General features: G+C 38.7%; 1 protein-coding gene across 11 annotated transcripts in view; it reads left to right on the top strand.

The window, feature by feature from the left end:
* The window catches only part of CNKSR2 (connector enhancer of kinase suppressor of Ras 2), a 547,735-nt gene that overhangs the window by 252,123 nt on the left and 275,279 nt on the right, over window positions 1-20,333 (top strand). For 3 of the 11 annotated variants that reach the window (XM_077294609.1, XM_077294616.1, XM_077294610.1), the window contains exons 10-11: window positions 8,601-8,747; window positions 11,126-11,170. The exons of 5 other annotated variants lie outside the window; for them this stretch is intronic. In XM_077294609.1, the coding sequence (XP_077150724.1) occupies window positions 8,601-8,747; window positions 11,126-11,170 (192 nt within the window). The remainder of the gene's footprint in view (window positions 1-8,600; window positions 8,748-11,125; window positions 11,171-20,333) is intronic. 3 more of the 11 variants (XM_077294611.1, XM_077294619.1, XM_077294614.1) reach the window with 1 other exon arrangement.

Here is a 20,333-nt window from a genome sequence, read left to right as displayed (position 1 = left end):
GGATGGTGTTTTGTTAGTGTTTTTCTGCTGACCATGAAAGTATACTATCTGTCTTCTGCTATCTAGTAAGCGGACCTCAAATTTGCTAAGACTATTTTCCTGCTGCGTTTGTTGTTTCATCTGAACTCACCGTCATTATATGTGGGGGGCTACTGTCTTCTTTGGAATATTTCTCTAGAGGTGAGCCAGGTCTTATATTTCCCTCTGCTAGCTATTTAGGTCTTAGGCCAGAGCTGGGCATCTAGCGATAAATAGGAAATGCTACCTGGCTATTTCTAGTTGCGCGGCAGGCTTAGTTCATGGTCAGTATAGTTCCATCTTCCGAGAGCTTGTCCCTCTATAGGCTTGCTATGATCTCTGCCTGCAGAGATCATGACACTGCAGCAAGGGATAACTGCAACAGCAGAAGATAAGCTGAGTAGAAAGGAGCAGAAACGCAGAAGGGAGGAGCAGAGGTAAAGTCACAAAGGTTCAGAGCAGGCAGAGCTGCAAGAGTGCGGAGTGTAAGCAGACTGAGAATACAAGGAAAGACAACAGGGAAGGAAGCCAAAGACTAGGAGACCGAGGTAAGACTAAGTACAGACAAGGCAATGGAACAAGACACACGGACAAAGACACTGGGACCAGGATATACTGCCTCCTGGTGGGCGGACAACAAGACCAAGGAAATAACACAGAGAATCCTCCAGAGAGGGAGTAACTCAGAGCAAGGCCAGGCAAACTCAGAAGCAAGACACTAACTGAGCTAACACATTGCACAGGCCCAGACCAGTGGGTGGAGCTGAACTAAATACTGGAGGTCTCCTGGCAATTGGTCAGGAACAGATTGGACAGATGCACCTGATTCCTATAAGAACCAGAGAGTTCAGGCGCCGCCCCTCTATACACAGAACTATGAAGCATGCAGAGAGCAGAGACACAGAACATGGAGCTGGCAAGAAACAGAAACCACATCATGGCCTGGAGCAGTGGGTAAGATAGTGTGAGAAATGCGAGGCCATGCCGTGATGCCAGCAGAGTTGTTACAATGTTATAGTAATAGAAATCTAAAGCATGTTTGTTATTTGTGCACAGAATGCTATAAAGCGAACATAATTGCAAACAGCCCGTGTAACCTTTTTCTGAAAAAAATAAGTAAAAATTAAGTTTTAATTTCATTTGTTTATGATCAACCATGTTCACATGCAGTTTAATAATGAAATTGGGATTCAAATAAAACACCTACAATAGCTAAAATCAACATTTTAATAGGTTGGGTGATATTGATCCGAAACAGTACAAGTGTATAGTAAATGCGATCACAACAGCAGGGTTAAGTAACTGCTATGCATTTTATTACTCTAAGCCTAAACATTGTCATCTTTTATGTAAGCTCTAGTTGGGCATATGAGAAAACCCAATTATGGAAACACAAACTGCCCAAGGACTGATATGTAACAGTGTTTTGGGGGTTTTATTGGTAAAGATTATGTTGAATTTAATACAGTAGAATGGAGACTTACCAAAAACTTGTAGCTAAACTTTATTTAATCTGCTGCAAAGGGTTTGGCTCGATTTCCTTGATCTGTTTCTAAACACTTAATTTAGCTTATTTTCCCGTATGTTCTCTTCTATCCATAACTAGAGATGAGTGAATATGTTTTGAAAAACAATCGCCAAATCTAAATTTGCCATATTCGTGCCATATTTGTGCCGAATTTATGTTTGTTGATCGTTTCCGAACATATTCGCTCATCTGTACTCCCATTGACTCCAATGGCATTTGGCTAATATTGCAAATAAAGCGATAATAATCTGAAATGTATATTGGAATATTCGCTCATCTCTACCCATAGCCAATTGAATTGCTGCTTAGATTTTTCAAAGAGTTCCTGACAAAATGAGAAACAAAGTGTGATTGGCTGCTATGGTCAAATCTTTTCCCTTGTGCTACTTTTTATGAGTCTTTAGTTTTAATGAAGATACATAAGACCGTGTGTTAAATTATTTTGAAGGAAGACTGAGAACAATACAGTTACTTTTACTTCTTCTTGGGTAGACTGTATCTAAATTAATGATGTTGGCATCTCTAATGAGCATACTACTAAATGTTTCATGCAGTTGGCAAATATTTTAGACCTGATAAAATAAGTGTCTGTATTTAAACAGAGACATATTGGTTTGCTCATTAAGCAGACTTTCTCAGGCCAAAATCCTGTGATGACTGAGCAAAAGGAAAGATAAGTTGTTATAGGATGAGATGAGTTTATCGATTGTTATTTTTTTTCCTTAATGTCAAAAGTTCATTCAAAATAATTACTGCCAAGACTTTTGCAAGTTCTCTTATCTTTAGATATGTCAACTTCACTGGGTCAGGTACAATTTTTATAATGTCTATTCGTTTGTGATCTTTGAAGTGAGTTGTCTAATTAGTTATTGGCATTATTAGAATGTAAAGTTTTTGAAATGTTGAGAGATTGTGGAGAGACCATTAAAGTTAATCATACAAATTAGGTAGTTTTTACTTGAACACTCATTTGGTCCCCAGGGCTCAAGCAAAAACGTGCGTTCATTTCAATTGGGAGAAAGGGGGATAAACACCTTGGACATTTACTTGCCTCTCAAGTGACACTAGAGCAGATGAGCAGACATACAAAAATTGATCATGTCCAGTTTTTACTTAACCCGTAGCTATAGGGTAATCGACAAAGCCTAAAATTAGTGTTTTGATAACAGTGCATTTAATGACCAAATTTAAAACCCCTTTCTGACATCGGCATAATAATACACCTATGTTGGACACCCTCCCTTTGATGTGGGCTTCGGCCGTGAACCCACATCTTTTCCGGCACATGTCAGCTGTTTTGAACAAATGACATGTGCCGCTAACAGCTGCGGGAGGAATTGCAATCCTCCTGTGACTGACAGAGACATTTAACATGCGCTTCTGGCAAGCGCAGCGGAAATCCCGCCCATCGACGCCAGTGTCATATGACCGTGGGTCGCTGATGGGTTGGCATGACAACCAGAGTTCTCCAGCAGACCTCTATGGTTGTCATTGCTGGGTGCTATGAGCGCCGCCCAGTGGTGATCTGATCTTTGCCTGTATGTAGCAGAGCCGATCAGACAACTGCAGATTTTAGTCTCCCATGGAGACTATTAAAGCATGCAAAAACTAAAGAAATAAAAAGTTTAAAAAAAATAATAAAAAATAAATATATATATATATATATATATATATATATATATATATATATATATATATATATATATACGGTGTGTGTATATATATATATATATATATATATATATATATATATATATATATATATATATATATATATATATATATACACTCACCGGCCACTTTATTAGGTACACCATGCTAGTAACGGGTTGGACCCCCTTTTGCCTTCAGAACTGCCTCAATTCTTCATGGCATAGATTCAACAAGGTGCTGGAAGCATTCCTCAGAGATTTTGGTCCATATTGACATGATGGCATCACACAGTTGCCGCAGATTTGTCGGCTGCACATCCCAAAGATGCTCCATACAAGGCAGGATGGAACCATGCTTTCATGTTGTTTACGCCAAATTCTGACCCTACCATCCGAATGTCGCAGCAGAAATCGAGACTCATCAGACCAAGCAACGTTTTTCCAATCTTCTACTGTCCAATTTCGATGAGCTTGTACAAATTGTAGCCTCAGTTTCCTGTTCTTAGCTGAAAGGAGTGGTACCCGGTGTGGTCTTCTGCTGCTGTAGCCCATCTGCCTCAAAGTTCGATGCACTGTGCATTCAGAGATGCTCTTAGGCCTACCTTGGTTGTAACGGGTGGCGATTTGAGTCACTGTTGCCTTTCTATCAGCTCGAACCAGTCTGCCCATTCTCCTCTGACCTCTGGCATCAACAAGGCATTTCCGCCCACAGAACTGCCGCTCACTGGATTTTTTTTCTTTTTCGGACCATTCTCTGTAAACCCTAGAGATGGTTGTGCGTGAAAATCCCAGTAGATCAGCAGTTTCTGAAATACTCAGACCAGCCCTTCAGGCACCAACAACCATGCCACGTTCAAAGGCACTCAAATCACCTTTCTTCCCCATACTGATGCTCGGTTTGAACTGCAGGAGATTGTCTTGACCATGTCTACATGCCTAAATGCACTGAGTTGCCGCCATGTGATTGGCTGATTAGAAATTAAGTGTTAACAAGAAGTTGGACAGGTGCACCTAATAAAGTGGCCAGTGAGTGTATGTATATATATATATATATATATATATATATATATATATATATATATATATATATATATATATAATGTTCAAACACCCCCTTTTGCCCCATTCAAAATAAAACCATAAAACAAATCAGACATACACATATTTGGTATCGCCATGTTCAGAATCACCCGATCTATCAATATAAAAAAGAATTAACCCGATCACTAAACGGCGTAACAAGAAAAAAGTAAAAACGCCTGAATTACGGATTTTTGGGTCACCGGAACATTGCATTAAAATGCAATAATGGGCATTTAAAAGATCTTATACACACCAAAATAGTATAATTAAAACAGTCAGCTTGAATATCGGCTCAAAAAATAAGCCCCCACCCAACTCCAGATCTTGAAAAATGGAGACACTACGGGTATCGGAAAATGGTAATTTTTTTTCAGAAACTTTGGAATTTTTTTCACCACCAAAAGAACCTAGACATATTTGGTATTATGAACTCATAATGACATGGAGAATCATAACGGCAGGTCAGTTTTAGCATTTAGTGAACATAGTATAAAAGCAAAACAAAAAACAATTGTGGAAGTGCAATTTCACCGCCCTTTGAATTCCTTCTCTTTTTCCAGTACACAATATGTTAAACCAATGGTGGTGTTCAAAAGTACAACTCGTCCCACAAAAAAACAAGCCCTCATATGGCCATATTGACAGAAAATTAAAAAAGTTATGGCTCTGGGAAGAAGGGGAGCAAAAAAACGAAAACGCAAAAACGAAAATACCTCCGGTCATGAAGGGGTTAAGGCCTTATGACAGAATAAGGGCTGTATGTATGATCACTTCAGACTGCACCGCTAGGATCCCTACTTATTACTATAATGATGGTCCTGAGCCCTTAGATCTGAACACTTCTGCGGCGGTGAAGATTATTTGGATGGACTGTAGCTGTTTCTTGCTAAGCTATTAAAAGGAAATGGCAGTTATTACAACTCATGGAATGATAAATTGTAGAGCATTTTTTGCCTGGACCTACATTACTGTGCCTTTTGTAAGTCTTTAAGTTCTTGAGTTTAACTGATAACATGTTACAAAAAAAAATCTGTAATGGCTGTAATTTCTTGTTAGTCTTAGGCTATCTTCACATGTTGCGTTTTTGCTGTCTCCTTTTTTTCTCGCAGATAAAACTTGCTCCCTTGGCAGTAGACAAACTGCTTAGAAAAAGCAGGTTTCCTGGGTTTTTATTCCTGCATTTTTGTTGTCTCTCGTGCATGTTGATAAAGCTTAGTGGCCTCTAAAAAATCATGGTTTAACTTCCTTACATTTTTGCACCAAAAACGAAGCAAAAACTGGTACCTGCATTCCGTGCTGCATTTTTGCACTTAGCCAATGTTTCCAATGGCTGAAAAAACACTGAAAGAAATGACATGCTGCAGTTTTCCAAATCAGTCAGGAAAAAAACATTGTGTACATGAGATTTCTGAAATCTCATCGCCTTTGCTGGTATGGTAAAATGCAGCCTAAAATTTGTATTAAATAAACCGCAGCAAGAAAATATTGCTACAATGTAAACTGTGAACATAGCCTAAGTCTACGTTCCCATGATGAGCTTTTGCTGCATTTTTAATATTGCAGAATTTCTGCACCTACAGTATTATTTAAATTAGGTTACTTGCTTTTTTCATTTCTTTTTTTGTGTGCGTTTTTTTACCGTGCATTTTAAGCAAGTTTTTGACGCTGCATTTTTTCCTTCTCTTTTTGGTATGTCATGCTGTAAATAAAGCTGCTTTGTTTGATACTACTTGGTGTTTTGCTTTGACAAAACTTTATTGATATATTTGGGTGTGGATTAGGTGTGTCTTTGATGCGTTTCAACGGTATGTTTTTTACCTGCAGAATTGTGTGGAGGATGTGTAGATTTTTCTACATGAGTAGATTTTTCCCATAGAATTGTGTTAGATGTGGAATTCCGGCAGTTAAAGAAAAAATCATATGTGTTTTTAGTACATTTCTGCTGTAGAAACACACTACAAATGCACATAATCCACAAATAACTGCATCAGTAACAGAGCGAAATACCAGCCAAAGTAAAAAATAAGGCAGTTTAGTTTAAACCATGGCATACCAAGAAGAGACAAAAAACTCAATAAAAATGTGTGTAAAAAAAACAAACCACTCAAACACAATGTAAAAAATGGAAATAACGTAATTTACTTATTAGGTGCAGAAAATCTGCAACATGAAAAACTCACCAGGTACATTGTGGGAACAAACTCTATAAGGATGAGCTTCTGGTGAGTTTTTGATGTTGCAAATTTTATGCACCATATCTGCACCTATTGAGTACTTTTTTCTTACTGTGTGTGTGTGTGTTTTATTAACCCTTTAACAACTGTGTGATTTGTGATGGATAGGCGTCTTATTGACAACTCTCCATTACTAGGCTGGCTTAATGTCACCTTACAATAGGAAGGTGACATTAACCCCTCATTACCCAATATGCCAATGCTACAGGGCAGTGGGAAGAACTGGGCAAAGCTCCAGAATTGGCTTATCTAACAGATGCGCCTTTTCTGGGCAGCTGCTGGCTGCTGTTTTTAGGTTGGGGAGGCCCATATCCATGGCCCCTTACCAGCTTGAAAATAGCAGCCCGCACCTGTGAATTTTGCAGGGTTGGTTTTAAAATATAGGGGGGACCCCACATCAGGTTTTCTTTCATTCATTCTCCCCGGCTCGCACTGATCGCCGGCCAAGCAGGAGATCACGGATGACAGCCGGCTTCAGCACCACAAGCAGGGGACAGTGCTTACTGTAGCTCTGCTTCCCACGCGGCCGTCCGTGCACACTGTTCTCCATGTGCATGTGTGCGGGACGTGTGTCCGGGTAAAAACGGGCTTGTCTTGCACACGGACATGCAGTCCGTGAAAACACTCTGACATCTGCATAGACCCATTCATTTCTCTGGTACATGAGAAAATTGTCACTGCACGTACCGGAGGCACTGACATGTGAAACCGGCCTGACAGTTACTTGCATTTTTTTTAAATACGCAGGATAAAAAAACTCACAAAAAAATCATTGTGGGAACTTAGCCTTAGAAATTGTTAAGCCAAAGAAACTTGTAATCAGGATTTTTTTAAAACTTTTTATTTTTTATTGCTTTTTAAGTTGGATTTGTTGTTAAAATGATTTGTCAGTAGGACAACGGATTTTCTACATTACATATATTGTCCTGTAAACATATCATTTTGCTAAACTGCTGTAAAAAATTTTTTTTATCAGGGACAGAGGTTTTATGCTTAATATTAGTTTTGTGTCGTATTACCTGGCAAAAAAATGAAACCAGATTAAGTCGTGATATCATTCCATGGCTCAGTGGTACAGAAGCAGAAGTCCCTTTCCAAATCTCATAGCAATTAAAGCCGACGAGAGGAGAAAAAAAAAGCTTAAATAATAAAATAATTTTTTGAATAATTTTGTCCCTTTAACACGGTCCTATTGGCCTTTTATATGTTATGGTTAATACAATAGTGTTTATATTTTACATAGTGAAGTATAATAGCATATAGTGCACTCCTGCAAGATGGGTGCACGAGTGGAGTTCCACGCCAAATAAATGAAAGACGAAAGGACTTGGCACTCCAAGCCCTTTCGTCTTTATATTTCACATAGATTCAGCACTAGGAAAATCTCTGTAAATAGTTATCTACTTTTATTTTTTTTTAGTTTTCGGAGCCCAGTGACGCAAAAAAAGCAAATTCTACTGAGGTTGGTTTTCCTGGGCATGCTTTGAAGTCCAATGTGCCAATGACAGCTGTGACCTACAGTATACCGTTATCACAATATATGCTCCTTTCAAACATTTTTTGGTTAAATCTTGGACACAGTTAAATGTTATGCTGGATGACCTGGTCTGCTTATTGTGTGAATAGTTTCGATATAGCCTGCCATCCAAAATAGATTATCCAGGGCAGGTTGCTCGAAAATGAATTTCTTAGACACTTCATCACATTCAAGAAAAGCAGATAATACATTTATCGTAAATGCAATTAATACATAATTAATATTAAATCAATTTATAAGTTATTGTCAAATCTGAAGGTTTAATTATTCCTCTCGACTAGCTGTGGTAGAGCAGAAATTGTGGCACTAGATGCTTAGTGCAATGTGTCCTGTGATAAGTCACTTACCGGTATTTTAATGGTTATTGACAATGTGGCCTTCCTTTTGGATGTTGACTTGAGGTTGTACGTCAATATCAGTGTTAATATCTTGGGCATGGTTTCCGAAATCTTCTATGTTGCTTGTTGTATCTCCTTTCATGTAACTGGGATCAATACACTGTGTATGCTCTGTTTCAATTATATTGTAATAATTTTGCTGGTTACCAGGTGGGGTGGCAGTTGAAAAATTTGGTGAATGCACTACGAGAGGACCCGAGTGGTGTTATCTTAACTTTGAAAAAGCGGCCTCAGAGCATGCTTACCTCAGCACCAGCTTTACTGAAAAATATGAGATGGAAACCTCTTGCTCTGCAGGTAACTAAGCTAAATCATAAGCCATTCGCCATCATTTTAGTCATAAACAAAAAATTTTGGAATGCTTTAAAGGGAAATTGTACCCTAAATCTAAGTGGGGACCAAAACTGCTTGTCAACAGCATGCTGACATGACCAGTGTTATGTTAGGGTCACATCGCGCAGAATTACCAAACCGTAAAAGCAAAAAAACATCTATTTATGCTTAAATTAAGATATGGAACATGTGGTTCTTCAGGATTCCTTGAAGGTTTATGATTATTAACTAGAGAATATCTAGAGAACCAAAGATCACTAGCTATTGCATTATAAGTCATGTATGTCCTCGTATACCGCAAACCATTCTTGATTTTAGGATCTCCTTAACACTTACACAGAGGTTCTGTTTGTGGGATATCCTCAAATCATGACCGGTCAGGGGTACTTGAAGAACAGAGCCCTTAAAGGATCACTCCAGTGATTTTTTTTTTATTGTTTTTTTTATCGTGTTAACAATCATGAGTGTGTGTGTGTAGAATGTATTAAAATACTTACCGGTCATAGTCTTTTGGCATTTCAAACGCCGCTCCTTTGCACGTCGGCATCTTGAAACCTTGTTTGTGAACTGCTTTTTGAACAGCTTTTGGTCTGCAACAGAAGGTCACTTTCTCAAAGTTCTAAGTTTCAAAGACTAACGTTGAGAAAGTGACGGCTGAGCACACAGCAAAAGCTGAGTAAGATGTGGTCACAGTGATCAATAAGTATTTAAAAGGAACCTTTTGTGTCATTTTTCCTCTACTAAACTGCCCCCAATGTCTTACGGGTCATGCAATGTGCATCGTGAACATGTTGGTCTAAAAAAAAATGTCCCAGCATAGACGTGAAATTTATTTTTTTAATCTTTACTCAATTGCCTGCCAGACCCTGGCGTTCAGTCATATGGGTGGTGCTGCATATAATTTCAGTCATGGTCTTCCAGACAGTCTTCACTCCCAACTCAGTGTGGGTGATCTTCTGCACTGCCAAGACAATCTGCCATGATGCTGGTTGACCGCGTGCACAATCTGCATGTGGTCAACCAGCTTCCTGTGCATGTATACTCACAACATGTATAAAATTGCAGTGGCTTCCAGAGCTTGCACATATAGTTAATGAAGCTGAGGGCATACATGACTGGAAAGCTGGTTGGCAGCGCGCAGGGGCCAGATTTCTACAGCAATTGGCGTGATGTCGGGGCAGTCTAGGCCATCAATCAAACTGCTTTGGGCATGATTATTGCCCAGATGATGTCACTGAAGCGATATGCAGTGCCACCCATAAAGTTGAAAGCCAACGTCTTGTAGGAAGTTGAGTTAAGTTTAAAAAGGTTTTTTTATACTTTTATACTGGAACAATTAACATGAGAACAACATGTTAGTGATTCACATTACCTTACCTGTAAGACATTGGGGGTAATTGAGTAGGTATAAATGATGGGACAGGTTTCCTTTAAATACGCTCTCTACACACCCATGATTGTGAACAGGGGACTATAAAAAAAAGAAAAAAAAAATCACCAGAGTGCTTGTTAAAAGAAACACTCAAGGAAAAAAATAGACGATGTTATGCCTGGTACAGTGCCTAATTGGTGCATGGTTTCTCTTTGGTGTTTATTGAGTCTCTCATGCACAGCCACCTTCAGTCCATCCCTAGACACAAGACTGCATTTATCCGTTATATCCCGGAGAATTTCTATAAGTATTTTACATAGGGCCCATGAAAGTCCATTAGGTACCAAACTTATATTTGTAAAGACCAAATGTGTCCTTTTAGAATTACATATCTGCAAACCTTTCCGAGAGTAAAATGTAAATTAGAACTGTTTGAATTGGATAATCCCCCCTTAATTTAGTGTATATGCGTATCCTTTTTAATGTGATTCATTCAAGCGGCTTACATTTAGCAAGGCTTGTTGTGCAGTAGATGTGCTCTTGTTCATTGCTTGGCCATTTATGGGTTCATTTTGCCATAACAGAATTTTTACTAGCATAGTCTCTACTGGAAATGAGCATGCATGTCTTTGCTTGAGCTTCTCACTGACCATTCTGTATGATGGAGGGCAAGGGGGCGGAATGCATTATTGGAACCCTGTTGCATAATGCTTTTTATGGGGTCATTGCTGAGAATGCACTGCTGAAGACCACTGAAATATTGTATACATTTTGTCTGTTGTGGAATATTGTGGCATGTTTAGGCAATGGATAGTCCTGCTGCTTGAGAAGATCTCATTAATAATGCTGACATTGTATTTTAAATCCACCCTCTCATTACTTATTAGTCTGATTTAATGGCTGAAGCTTCTGCTGCATATTATATTGATATGAAAATTGAATGATAATAAGTGTCATCTTATTTTTTTAGTGGTATGATGATGAAATGAAAACTTATTCCTGGACACGTATATCAGTAAGCAATTTTATGTTACTAGATTTTTAGCACTTCTGGTATTGTTAGTACAGTATTTTCTTTCTAGTTGTGGATGAAAGATGGCTAGTTTTTTTATTTCAAAAGAGTTGTGATTTTTTTTTAAGTGCTTTTCTAATCCAATGTTTGTAATCCTTTTATTCGGGTGATTTTAGATTGATATCCACATTACTTTAAGAACAGGCCGACATTCTTGTGAATCTTGTTCTGTCCTCATACATTCTACATAGCTGATTGCCTCCACGATAGTCTAATATCTATCAGCAGGGAGTGGAATGGGCCTGGCTAAGGGCAGTATCTTAGTTCTCCTAATCCTTTCACTGGTCCAGTATTGAACCCCTTATCCCCCAACGGCATGCATTGTAATTTAGGAAAATGTTAATGTAATTATAACTTTGCACTTTGATCTGCTATTTTTTCTGCTTTTTACTGAAATCAGACATAAGATTTTAAAAACAAGTTATTATATTTTTACTGATGTGTATGAAAAACTACACCGCTGGAAACTGCAAAGCACCTGAAGTCATGGACTAACAAGTGGAGCCTGAGAAAATAGGAAACACATACAAATGATTGTATTCTAAATATGGGGCTGGTGACATCCAGAAATGAATAGATGAGCCTAGATGTGAGACCTGGTGGTGGTACCATGAGATTGAATCTGTTGGGTTGGATATATTACTGGATGTTAGATGAATAATCAAAATATTTAATATATAAATTGTTTTTTAAAATACCATAATTAATAATGTCACAAAAGTAGTTGTATTAACCCCTTCATGACCCAGCCTATTTTGACCTTAATGACCTGGCCATTTTTTGCAATTCTGACCAGTGTCCCTTTATGAGGTAATAACTCAGCAACGCTTCAACGGATCCTAGCGATTCTGAGACTGTTTTTTCGTGACATATTGGGCTTCATGATAGTGGTAAATTTAGGTCGATAATTTCTGCATTTATTTGTGAAAAAAAGGGAAATTTGGCAAAAATTTTGAAAATTTGGCAATTTTCACATTTTGAATTTTTATTCTGTTAAACCAGAGAGTTATGTGACACAAAATAGTTAATAAATAACATTTCCCACATGTCTACTTTACATCAGCACAATTTTGGAAACAAAATTTTTTTTGCTAGGATGTTATAAGGGTTAAAATTTGACCAGTGATTTCTCATTTTTACAACAAAATTTACAAAACCATTTTTTTTAGGGACCACCTCACATTTGAAGTCAGTTTCAGGGTTCTATATGGCTGAAAATACCCAAAAGTGACACCATTCTAAAAACTGCACCCCTCAAGGTGCTCAAAACCACATTCAAGAAGTTTATTAACCCTTCAGGTGTTTCACAGCAGCAGACGCAACATGGAAGGAAAAAATGAACATTTAACTTTTTAGTCACAAAAATGATCTTTTAGCAACAATTTTGTTATTTTCCTAAGGGTAAAAGGAGAAACTGGACCACGAAAGTTGTTGTCCAATTTGTTCTGAGTACACTGATACCTCATATGTGGGGGTAAACCACTGTTTGGGCGCACGGCAGGGCTCGGAAGGGAAGGAGCGCCATTTGACTTTTTGAATGAAAAATTGGCTCCAATCTTTAGCGGACACCATGTCGCGTTTGGAGAGCCCCCGTGTGCCTAAACATTGGAGCTCCCCCACAAGTGACCCCATTTTGGAAACTAGACGCCCCAAGGAACGTATCTAGATGCATAGTGAGCACTTTAAACCCCAGGTGCTTCACAAATTGATCCGTAAAAATTAAAAAGTACTTTTTTTTCACACAAAAAATTTTTAGCCTTAATTTTTTGATTTTCACATGGGCAACAGGATAAAATGAATCCTAAAATTTGTTGGGAAATTTCTCCTGAGTACACCGATACCTCACATGTGGGGGTAAACCACTGTTTGGGCACATGGTAAGGCTCGGAAGGGAAGGAGCGCCATTTGACTTTTTGAATTGAAAATTAGCTCCAATCGTTAGCAGACACCATGTCGCGTTTGGAGAGCCCCTGTGTACCTAAACATTGGAGCTCCTCCACAAGGGACCCCATTTTGGAAACTAGACCCCCCAAGGAACTTATCTAGATGCATAGTGAGCACTTTGAACCCCCAAGTGCTTCACAGAAGTGTATAACGCAGAGCCATGAAAATAAAAAAAATAATTTTTCTTTTATCAAAAATGATTTTTTTAGCCCGCAATTTTTTATTTTCCCAAGGGTAACTGGAGAAATTTGACCCCAAACGTTGTTGTCCAGTTTCTCCTGAGTACGCTGATACCCAATATGTGGGGGTAAACCACTGTTTGGGCACACGTCGGGGTTCGGAAGGGAAGTAGTGACGTTTTGAAATGCAGACTTTGATGGAATGCTCTGCGGGCGTCACGTTGCGTTTGCAGAGCCCCTGATGTGCCTAAACAGTAGAAACTCCCCACAAGTGACCCCATTTTGGAAACTAGACCCCCAAAGGAAGTTATCTAGATGTGTGGTGAGCACTTTGAACCCCCAAGTGCTTCACAGAAGTTTATAACGCAGAGCCATGAAAATAATAAATACGTTTTCTTTCCTCAAAAATAATTTTTTAGCCCAGAATTTTTTAATTTTCCCAAGGGAAACAGGAGAAATTTGACCCCAAAAGTTGTTGTCCAGTTTCTCCTGAGTACGCTGGTACCCCATATGTGGGGGTAAACCACTGTTTGGGCACACGTCCGTGCTCGGAAGGGAGATAGCACCATTTGACTTTTTCAATGCAAGATTGGCTGGAATCAATGGTGGCGCCATGTCGCGTTTGGAGACCCTCTGATGTGCCTAAGCAGTGGAAACCCCTCAATTCTAACTCAAACACTAACCCCAACACACCCCTAACCCTAGTCTTAACCCTAATTCCAACCCTAACTCTAATTCGAACCCTAACCCTAAGGGTATGTGCCCACGTTGCGGATTTGTGTGAGGATTTTTCGGCACCGATTTTGAAAAATCTGCAGTTAAAACGCACTGCGCTTTACCTACGGATTTACCGTGGATTTCCAGTGTTTTTTGTGTGGATTTCACCTGCGGATTCCTATTATGGAGCAGGTGTAAAACGCTGCGGAATCCGCACAAAGAATTGACATGCTGCGGAAAATACAACGCAGCGTTTCCGCGCTGTATTTTCCGCACCATGGGCACAGCGGATTTGGTTTTCCATAGGTTTACGTGGTACTGTAAACGTGATGGAAAACTGCTACCAATCCGCAGCGACCAATCCGCTGCGGATCAGCAGCCAAATCCGCACCATGTGCACATAGCCTAATTCTAACCCTAATTCCAACCCTAGCCCTAATTGTAACCCTAACCCTAATTGCAACCCTAACCCTATTTCTAACCCTAATTCTAACCCTATCCCTAAGTGCAACCCTAACCCTAAGTGCAACCCTAACCCTAACCCTATTGGAAAAACAAAAATAAATATAATTTCTGTATTTTATTACTGTCCATACCTATGGGGGTGATAAGGGGGGGTTATTTACTATTTTTTTTATTTTGATCGCTGTGATAGAACCTATCACAGCGATCAAAATGTACAGGGAACGAATCTGTCGGCTGGCAGATTCGGCGAGCGCACTGCGCATGCGCCCGCCATTTTCCAAGATGGCGGCGCCCATGCGAGAAGACGGAGGACACCGGGACTAGTTAAGTATGGGGGATGCGATCAGACAGCGGAGAGGGGAGGACGGGGGAGGGGCGGAGGGGAGAGGAAGGCGCTTAGGACAGGACGGAGGGATATGGAACACTGACGGCGGCTGCAGATCGCCGCCGCCAGTCGGTGGGGGGCCAGATTGGGGTCTCCAGCCATGGCCGATGCTAATGCAGCATCGGCCATGGCTGGATTGTAATATTTCACCAATTTTCATAGGTGAATTATTACAGATTGCTCTGATTGGCTGTTTCACTTTCAACAGCCAATCAGAGCGATCGTAGCCATGGGGGGGGGCGAAGCCACCCCCCTGGGCTATAGCACCACTCCCCCTGTCCCTGCATGTCAGGTGAAATTGGAGTTAACCCTTTCACCCGGCCTGCAGGGACGCGATCCGACCATGACGCATATGTATGCTGCATCACAGGTCGGATTGGCACTGGTTTTCATAATGCATACGGTGCGTCAAAGGTCGGGAAGGGGTTAATAACAAAAATGAAAAAACCCAGACTACAGAATAAAGAATAATGTAACACAGATTATAATCAATTTAAGTCCATGATATGAGAATACTTTGCAAATTAATGTAGAGCGTTAATTAGCATGTCCTTCATATAGTCTTTGAGTTACCTTGCTCGGAGTCAAAAAAAGAAAATGTCCACAATGGTAATGATACTCTCTGATTCATTCTACCTATGGTTCAGCAAGCATGAATTGCCTACCAGTTTTCATTTATTAGCCCTTTAAGGGAAGTCATGGTCAACAATGCAAAATTATTGAATAACTATGGAATTACCTTGTATGGGCGCACATGTCTGGGCTACGATGTTGTTTAAATTTCCAAAATCATAGTACCAAAATCCAAAAGTTTCAGATTGTAAAAAGTGAAAAATTTGTTCTAAACTTTAACCACCAACTCACCAAATCCAAAACCTACAAATTTAGAATTGAAGTGTCTATATGACCCATTTGGAAATGGCCTCATGTCACAGCTATATTCTATATTTAATCAACCAAGAGATGATTCAACATTAAAGGCCATGGAACAATGGGAGGAAGAAATACAAGTCTGTCTTACACCTCAAAGATGGTATAAATGTTATGAAAATATCTTAGGGAAGTAACCAAATCTCTCTTACCGACACGTCCCTTAAATTATTCCATAGAATTCATTATGTTCCCAACTTTCTGCACAATATCTATCATACAATCCCTAACAAATGTTTTAGAGGATGTATCGATGTGGGAGATACACATCTGGTGGTCATGTCCAATAGTGAAGTCTCTCTGGATTAACACAGTTCTAAAAAAGAATTGCTCCTAACACTGACAGTATTACTTTTAGGAGACAGACCAATCAATGCTAACAATAGAATTTGTCGTCTTACTGACGTTATTACTATGGCAACCAGAAACCACATAGCTGGACAATGGAAAACTAATATGCTTTCGATAACCCAGGTGAAAAGACCGATTCATTTAATAATGCTATATGAAAAAAATCAAGGTCACTAGGTCCGACTCTATCGATACCTTTCAAAGCATATGGGATCCGTGCACAGAATGATGACGACCATCCTAGAATAATGTCTCTAGGTATATAACACACAACTATATCAGTACTTATTGATAACTATAACTTTTGATTTATATAATTTGTTAACTCACGTCAACTTAATTCTCATTGCTGACACTCAATGTTCTATACCCCCCTCTTTTCCTTCCCCCCCCTCCCATTAACCCAAACACAGTTGAGTTAAAATTGTTATATAATGGTGTTTTACAACTATGACTATACAGTCAAGGATATTGTATCTTTTTTTTTTTACTTAATCTGTCATATATTTTCCCCTGCGAGGGGATCCTTGAACTTTATAATCTATGTAATTCATGTTTAATGATATTTTCAGAAATAAAAATTGTTGACACTAAATTTCTAAAATCATGGGAAAACAACTTGGCTTTGTCACAGTTTCAGAAAATCATTGTAAAAAAAACAAACTGCTGCTGTATTAATGCAATTTCATAAAATTGCAACTAATACCTGCTATGGCTGCAAATTGTGAGCCCAGTGTAAAAAGTAATAATATATGAAATCCGATTGATATTCAGTGATCAATCCGTAATCTACAATATTTTACATGCAGAATGAGTAAAGGCACATGATTAAAAAGGAGCATAAAGGGCTTCTTCTAGCGTAACATAATTCATGATCCATACAAGGAATATTATTTATAGTATATTCAATTTACTGTACATGTAATAAGCAATGAAGTGAAAAGCTATAACATTTTCTTGCATGGTATAGCACCACCTGGTATTCTGCAATAAAGTATAGCATACCACATGTCTTTCCAATAAGCTGAGTGCTAGTGGGCATACACATGTTCAGTCATTAGAACTACAGTTAGTTCTCTTCATAATCAGGGTCAGCGTTGGATGAGGTGAAGAAACTGGGCGATTGCCCAGGGCCCCGTTGCACTAAAGGGCTAATTGTGAGACCCTACACTGCTACAGGTTATTGGGTCGGTTAGTATCTCGGCTCCATTCTTTATAGCGCTTACTCCTACGGCTCCTTTGAGTAATCTGATGTTTGTTTTGTTTTCTAACCCCTTAAAGACCAGGCCAAACTTTTTAAAACTGACCAGTGTCACTTTATGTGGTAATAACTCTGGACTGCTTAAACACATCTCAGTGATTTTGAGACTGTTTTTTTCGTGACACATTGTACTTTGTTTGTCGTAAATGTAGGTTGATATCAAATTTTTTTTTAAATAAATTAAATACATTTTCCACATTTTTGAAAATTTTAAATTTTCAAACTTCGAGTATTCCTTTTAATACAAATAGTCGTAGCACACCATAACATTTTTTTCCTCATGTCTGCTTTACATTAGCACCATTTGTAAAATCTTCTTTTTTGTTAGCCTTTTAGAAGATTTAAAAATGTAGTAGTCGTTTTTTATTTTTTCAAGCAAATTTACAAAATGTCTTTTTTAGACACCTATTCAGTTTTGAAGTGACTTTGGGGGTCCTATATATTGGAAAAACCCTGAAGTGATACCATTTTAAAAACCGCATCAGACAACATATTCAAAATTGCTGTCAGGTAGTTTATTAACCCTTCAGGTGCATCTCAGGAATTAATGCAAAGTAGCATGACAGGAAATAAAAAAAAAATTATATTTTTACCACCTAAATGTTGCTATCTTCTGAACAGGTCACTATATCTGGCAGACTCTAAAGCCATTATTTGGCTGTGAATTGCCATGTTAAACATCAGGACCACACAATCATGATCTCAAGTTGCCGATAAGGTTAAAGAGGCCTCCACACTGTTACCACTTCAAAGCTGTAGTTACTATTGACAGCAGCATCGAAGGTGTAAAACAGCCATGTCAGTGCCAACAATGATCGTGGCTGATGCAACAAGTTGTCAGCTGTAGTGTCCAGCCGACAGCTGCTGGATATTCACCCGTTGTGGGAGGCTATTCTTATATCTCAGGTCAGTAAAAAGATGTATTGGTGGTCATTAAGGGGTTAAATCCACCATTTGGCTCCAGAGATACAGGCTTTTTTATTTAGTGCAGATTTTTATGGTCATTATTAAGGGGATATGGCTGATTTTAAAAGAAAAAAAGTTACACAGGGGAAGCATCAGGAATAATATAAGAAACAAAAGAGAAAAAGGACCTTTTGGTGAACTTGTAGTCCTATGAGAAGTTTAGAGGAACAACAGAGGTGGCGAGACACTGGCAAGTCCTCCATCATCCCTGTGTATAGTATAAAATACAGAGTATAGATTGTATAAGTCATTTATGGGTAGATATTGTACCTAGCATCCATGGACTATGCATATAGTGTACATTCTTTGTATATAGTAGACACTGTCTATAGATTATAGTGTGTGCTACCTATATAGTGTACATTGTCTATATAAAGTATAGATAGTGTACATTCTCTGTAAATAGTGTGATTTATATCTATAGTATAGATTATATATAGTGTACATTGTATTTAGTATAGATTGTACTGTATATCGTTTGCTTGCCCAGTTTAGCTTGACAGATAACACACCAAGTTTCTCATTTAAGATTATTCGCATTAGACTTTCTTTGGTCTGTGATATCCCATTGTTGTGCTATCTATGTTAAAGTAAATTTGGCTATATCTGAAGGATGTATTGTGTGTATGTCATATATATTGTACATAATATATTGCCTGTATATGGTGTCCATTGTCGGTATATAGTTAGAATGATTGTAGTATCCATTGACTATATAGCATAGATCTTGTTTTGTATAAACTGTCTGTATATGTGTCTGAGTGTATGTATATACAGCAGGAATAAAAGAAAGGTCCTGTTACTATGTAGGGCTGCACGATGTCCCTTTTCTACTTCATCTGGCACAGCGCAGAAGTCGGGGGGTGGAGAGGGGAATGCACTCTGAAAGTGATCAGCTATGCAGCAGGCTCAATAAGTATTAAACACTTCACTAATTCTCAAAGTACATATATCTCCAAAAGTGTTATTGACATGAAATGCTCACCAAATGTTGCTAACAACCCATCCAATCCACACAGTCAAAGGGATCAAACTGTAGATGACCATTAATTAATTTGTGTACTAATGAGAAATGGCACAGGGAAAAAGTACTGAAATTCGTACAAAAGTCTTTGTTGGTGATGACAGCTTCTCTGGATGGAGAAACTAGTCACATGCATTGCTGAGATGCGATTATGGCAAATTCTTCCACATAGTCTTAAAGGTTCCTTGGGCTCCTTCTATGAACTCTGAGCCTTTGTTTCTTTAATACATTTTCTATTGGATTCAGGTCAGGTGATAAAATAAATCAGCCATTCTCTGAAACCAATTGAGAATTTCCTTGGCTGTGTGTTTTAGATTTTTGTCTTGCTGAAATGTCCATCCTCGTTTCATCTTCATCATCCTCGTAGATGGCAGCAGATTGTTTTTTCAAGAATGTCTCGGTACATTTGTCCATTCATTTTCCTTCAATCATATGATGTTTACCAGTGTCATATGTTGAAAATCAGCCCCAAACCATCATGTTCCCACCTCCAATCTTAACTGTTGGTATGGTGTTTGTGAAGTCATATGCAGTGCCTTTCGATCTGCAAACATGGTGTTTATTATGGTATCCAAAGAGTTCAATTTTAGTCTCATCTCAACAGGCTATATTCTCACAGTATTTCAGTCTTGTCTAAATGTTCTTGGGCAAACTTCAAATGCGCTTGAACATGCTTTTTGTTCAGCAATGGAGTCTTGCGTGGTGAGCGTGCATACAGGCCATAGAAGTTGAGTTACTTATATAGATTTCTTTAAAAAAAATTATACCATGTCTTTCTGTAGCTCTCCACAGATGGTTCTTGGCTCTTGGGCAACTCTTCAGATAATTCTGTTCACTCCTCTGACTCTGAAATCTTGCGGGAAGCACCTGGTCATAGCTGGTGT

The sequence above is a fragment of the Ranitomeya variabilis genome, chromosome 3 (assembly GCF_051348905.1).
Source record: "Ranitomeya variabilis isolate aRanVar5 chromosome 3, aRanVar5.hap1, whole genome shotgun sequence".
In the NCBI taxonomy this organism is placed as follows: domain Eukaryota; kingdom Metazoa; phylum Chordata; class Amphibia; order Anura; family Dendrobatidae; genus Ranitomeya; species Ranitomeya variabilis.
Note: the sequence above shows the minus strand (reverse complement) of the source record. Positions and strands in the feature narration are given on the sequence as shown.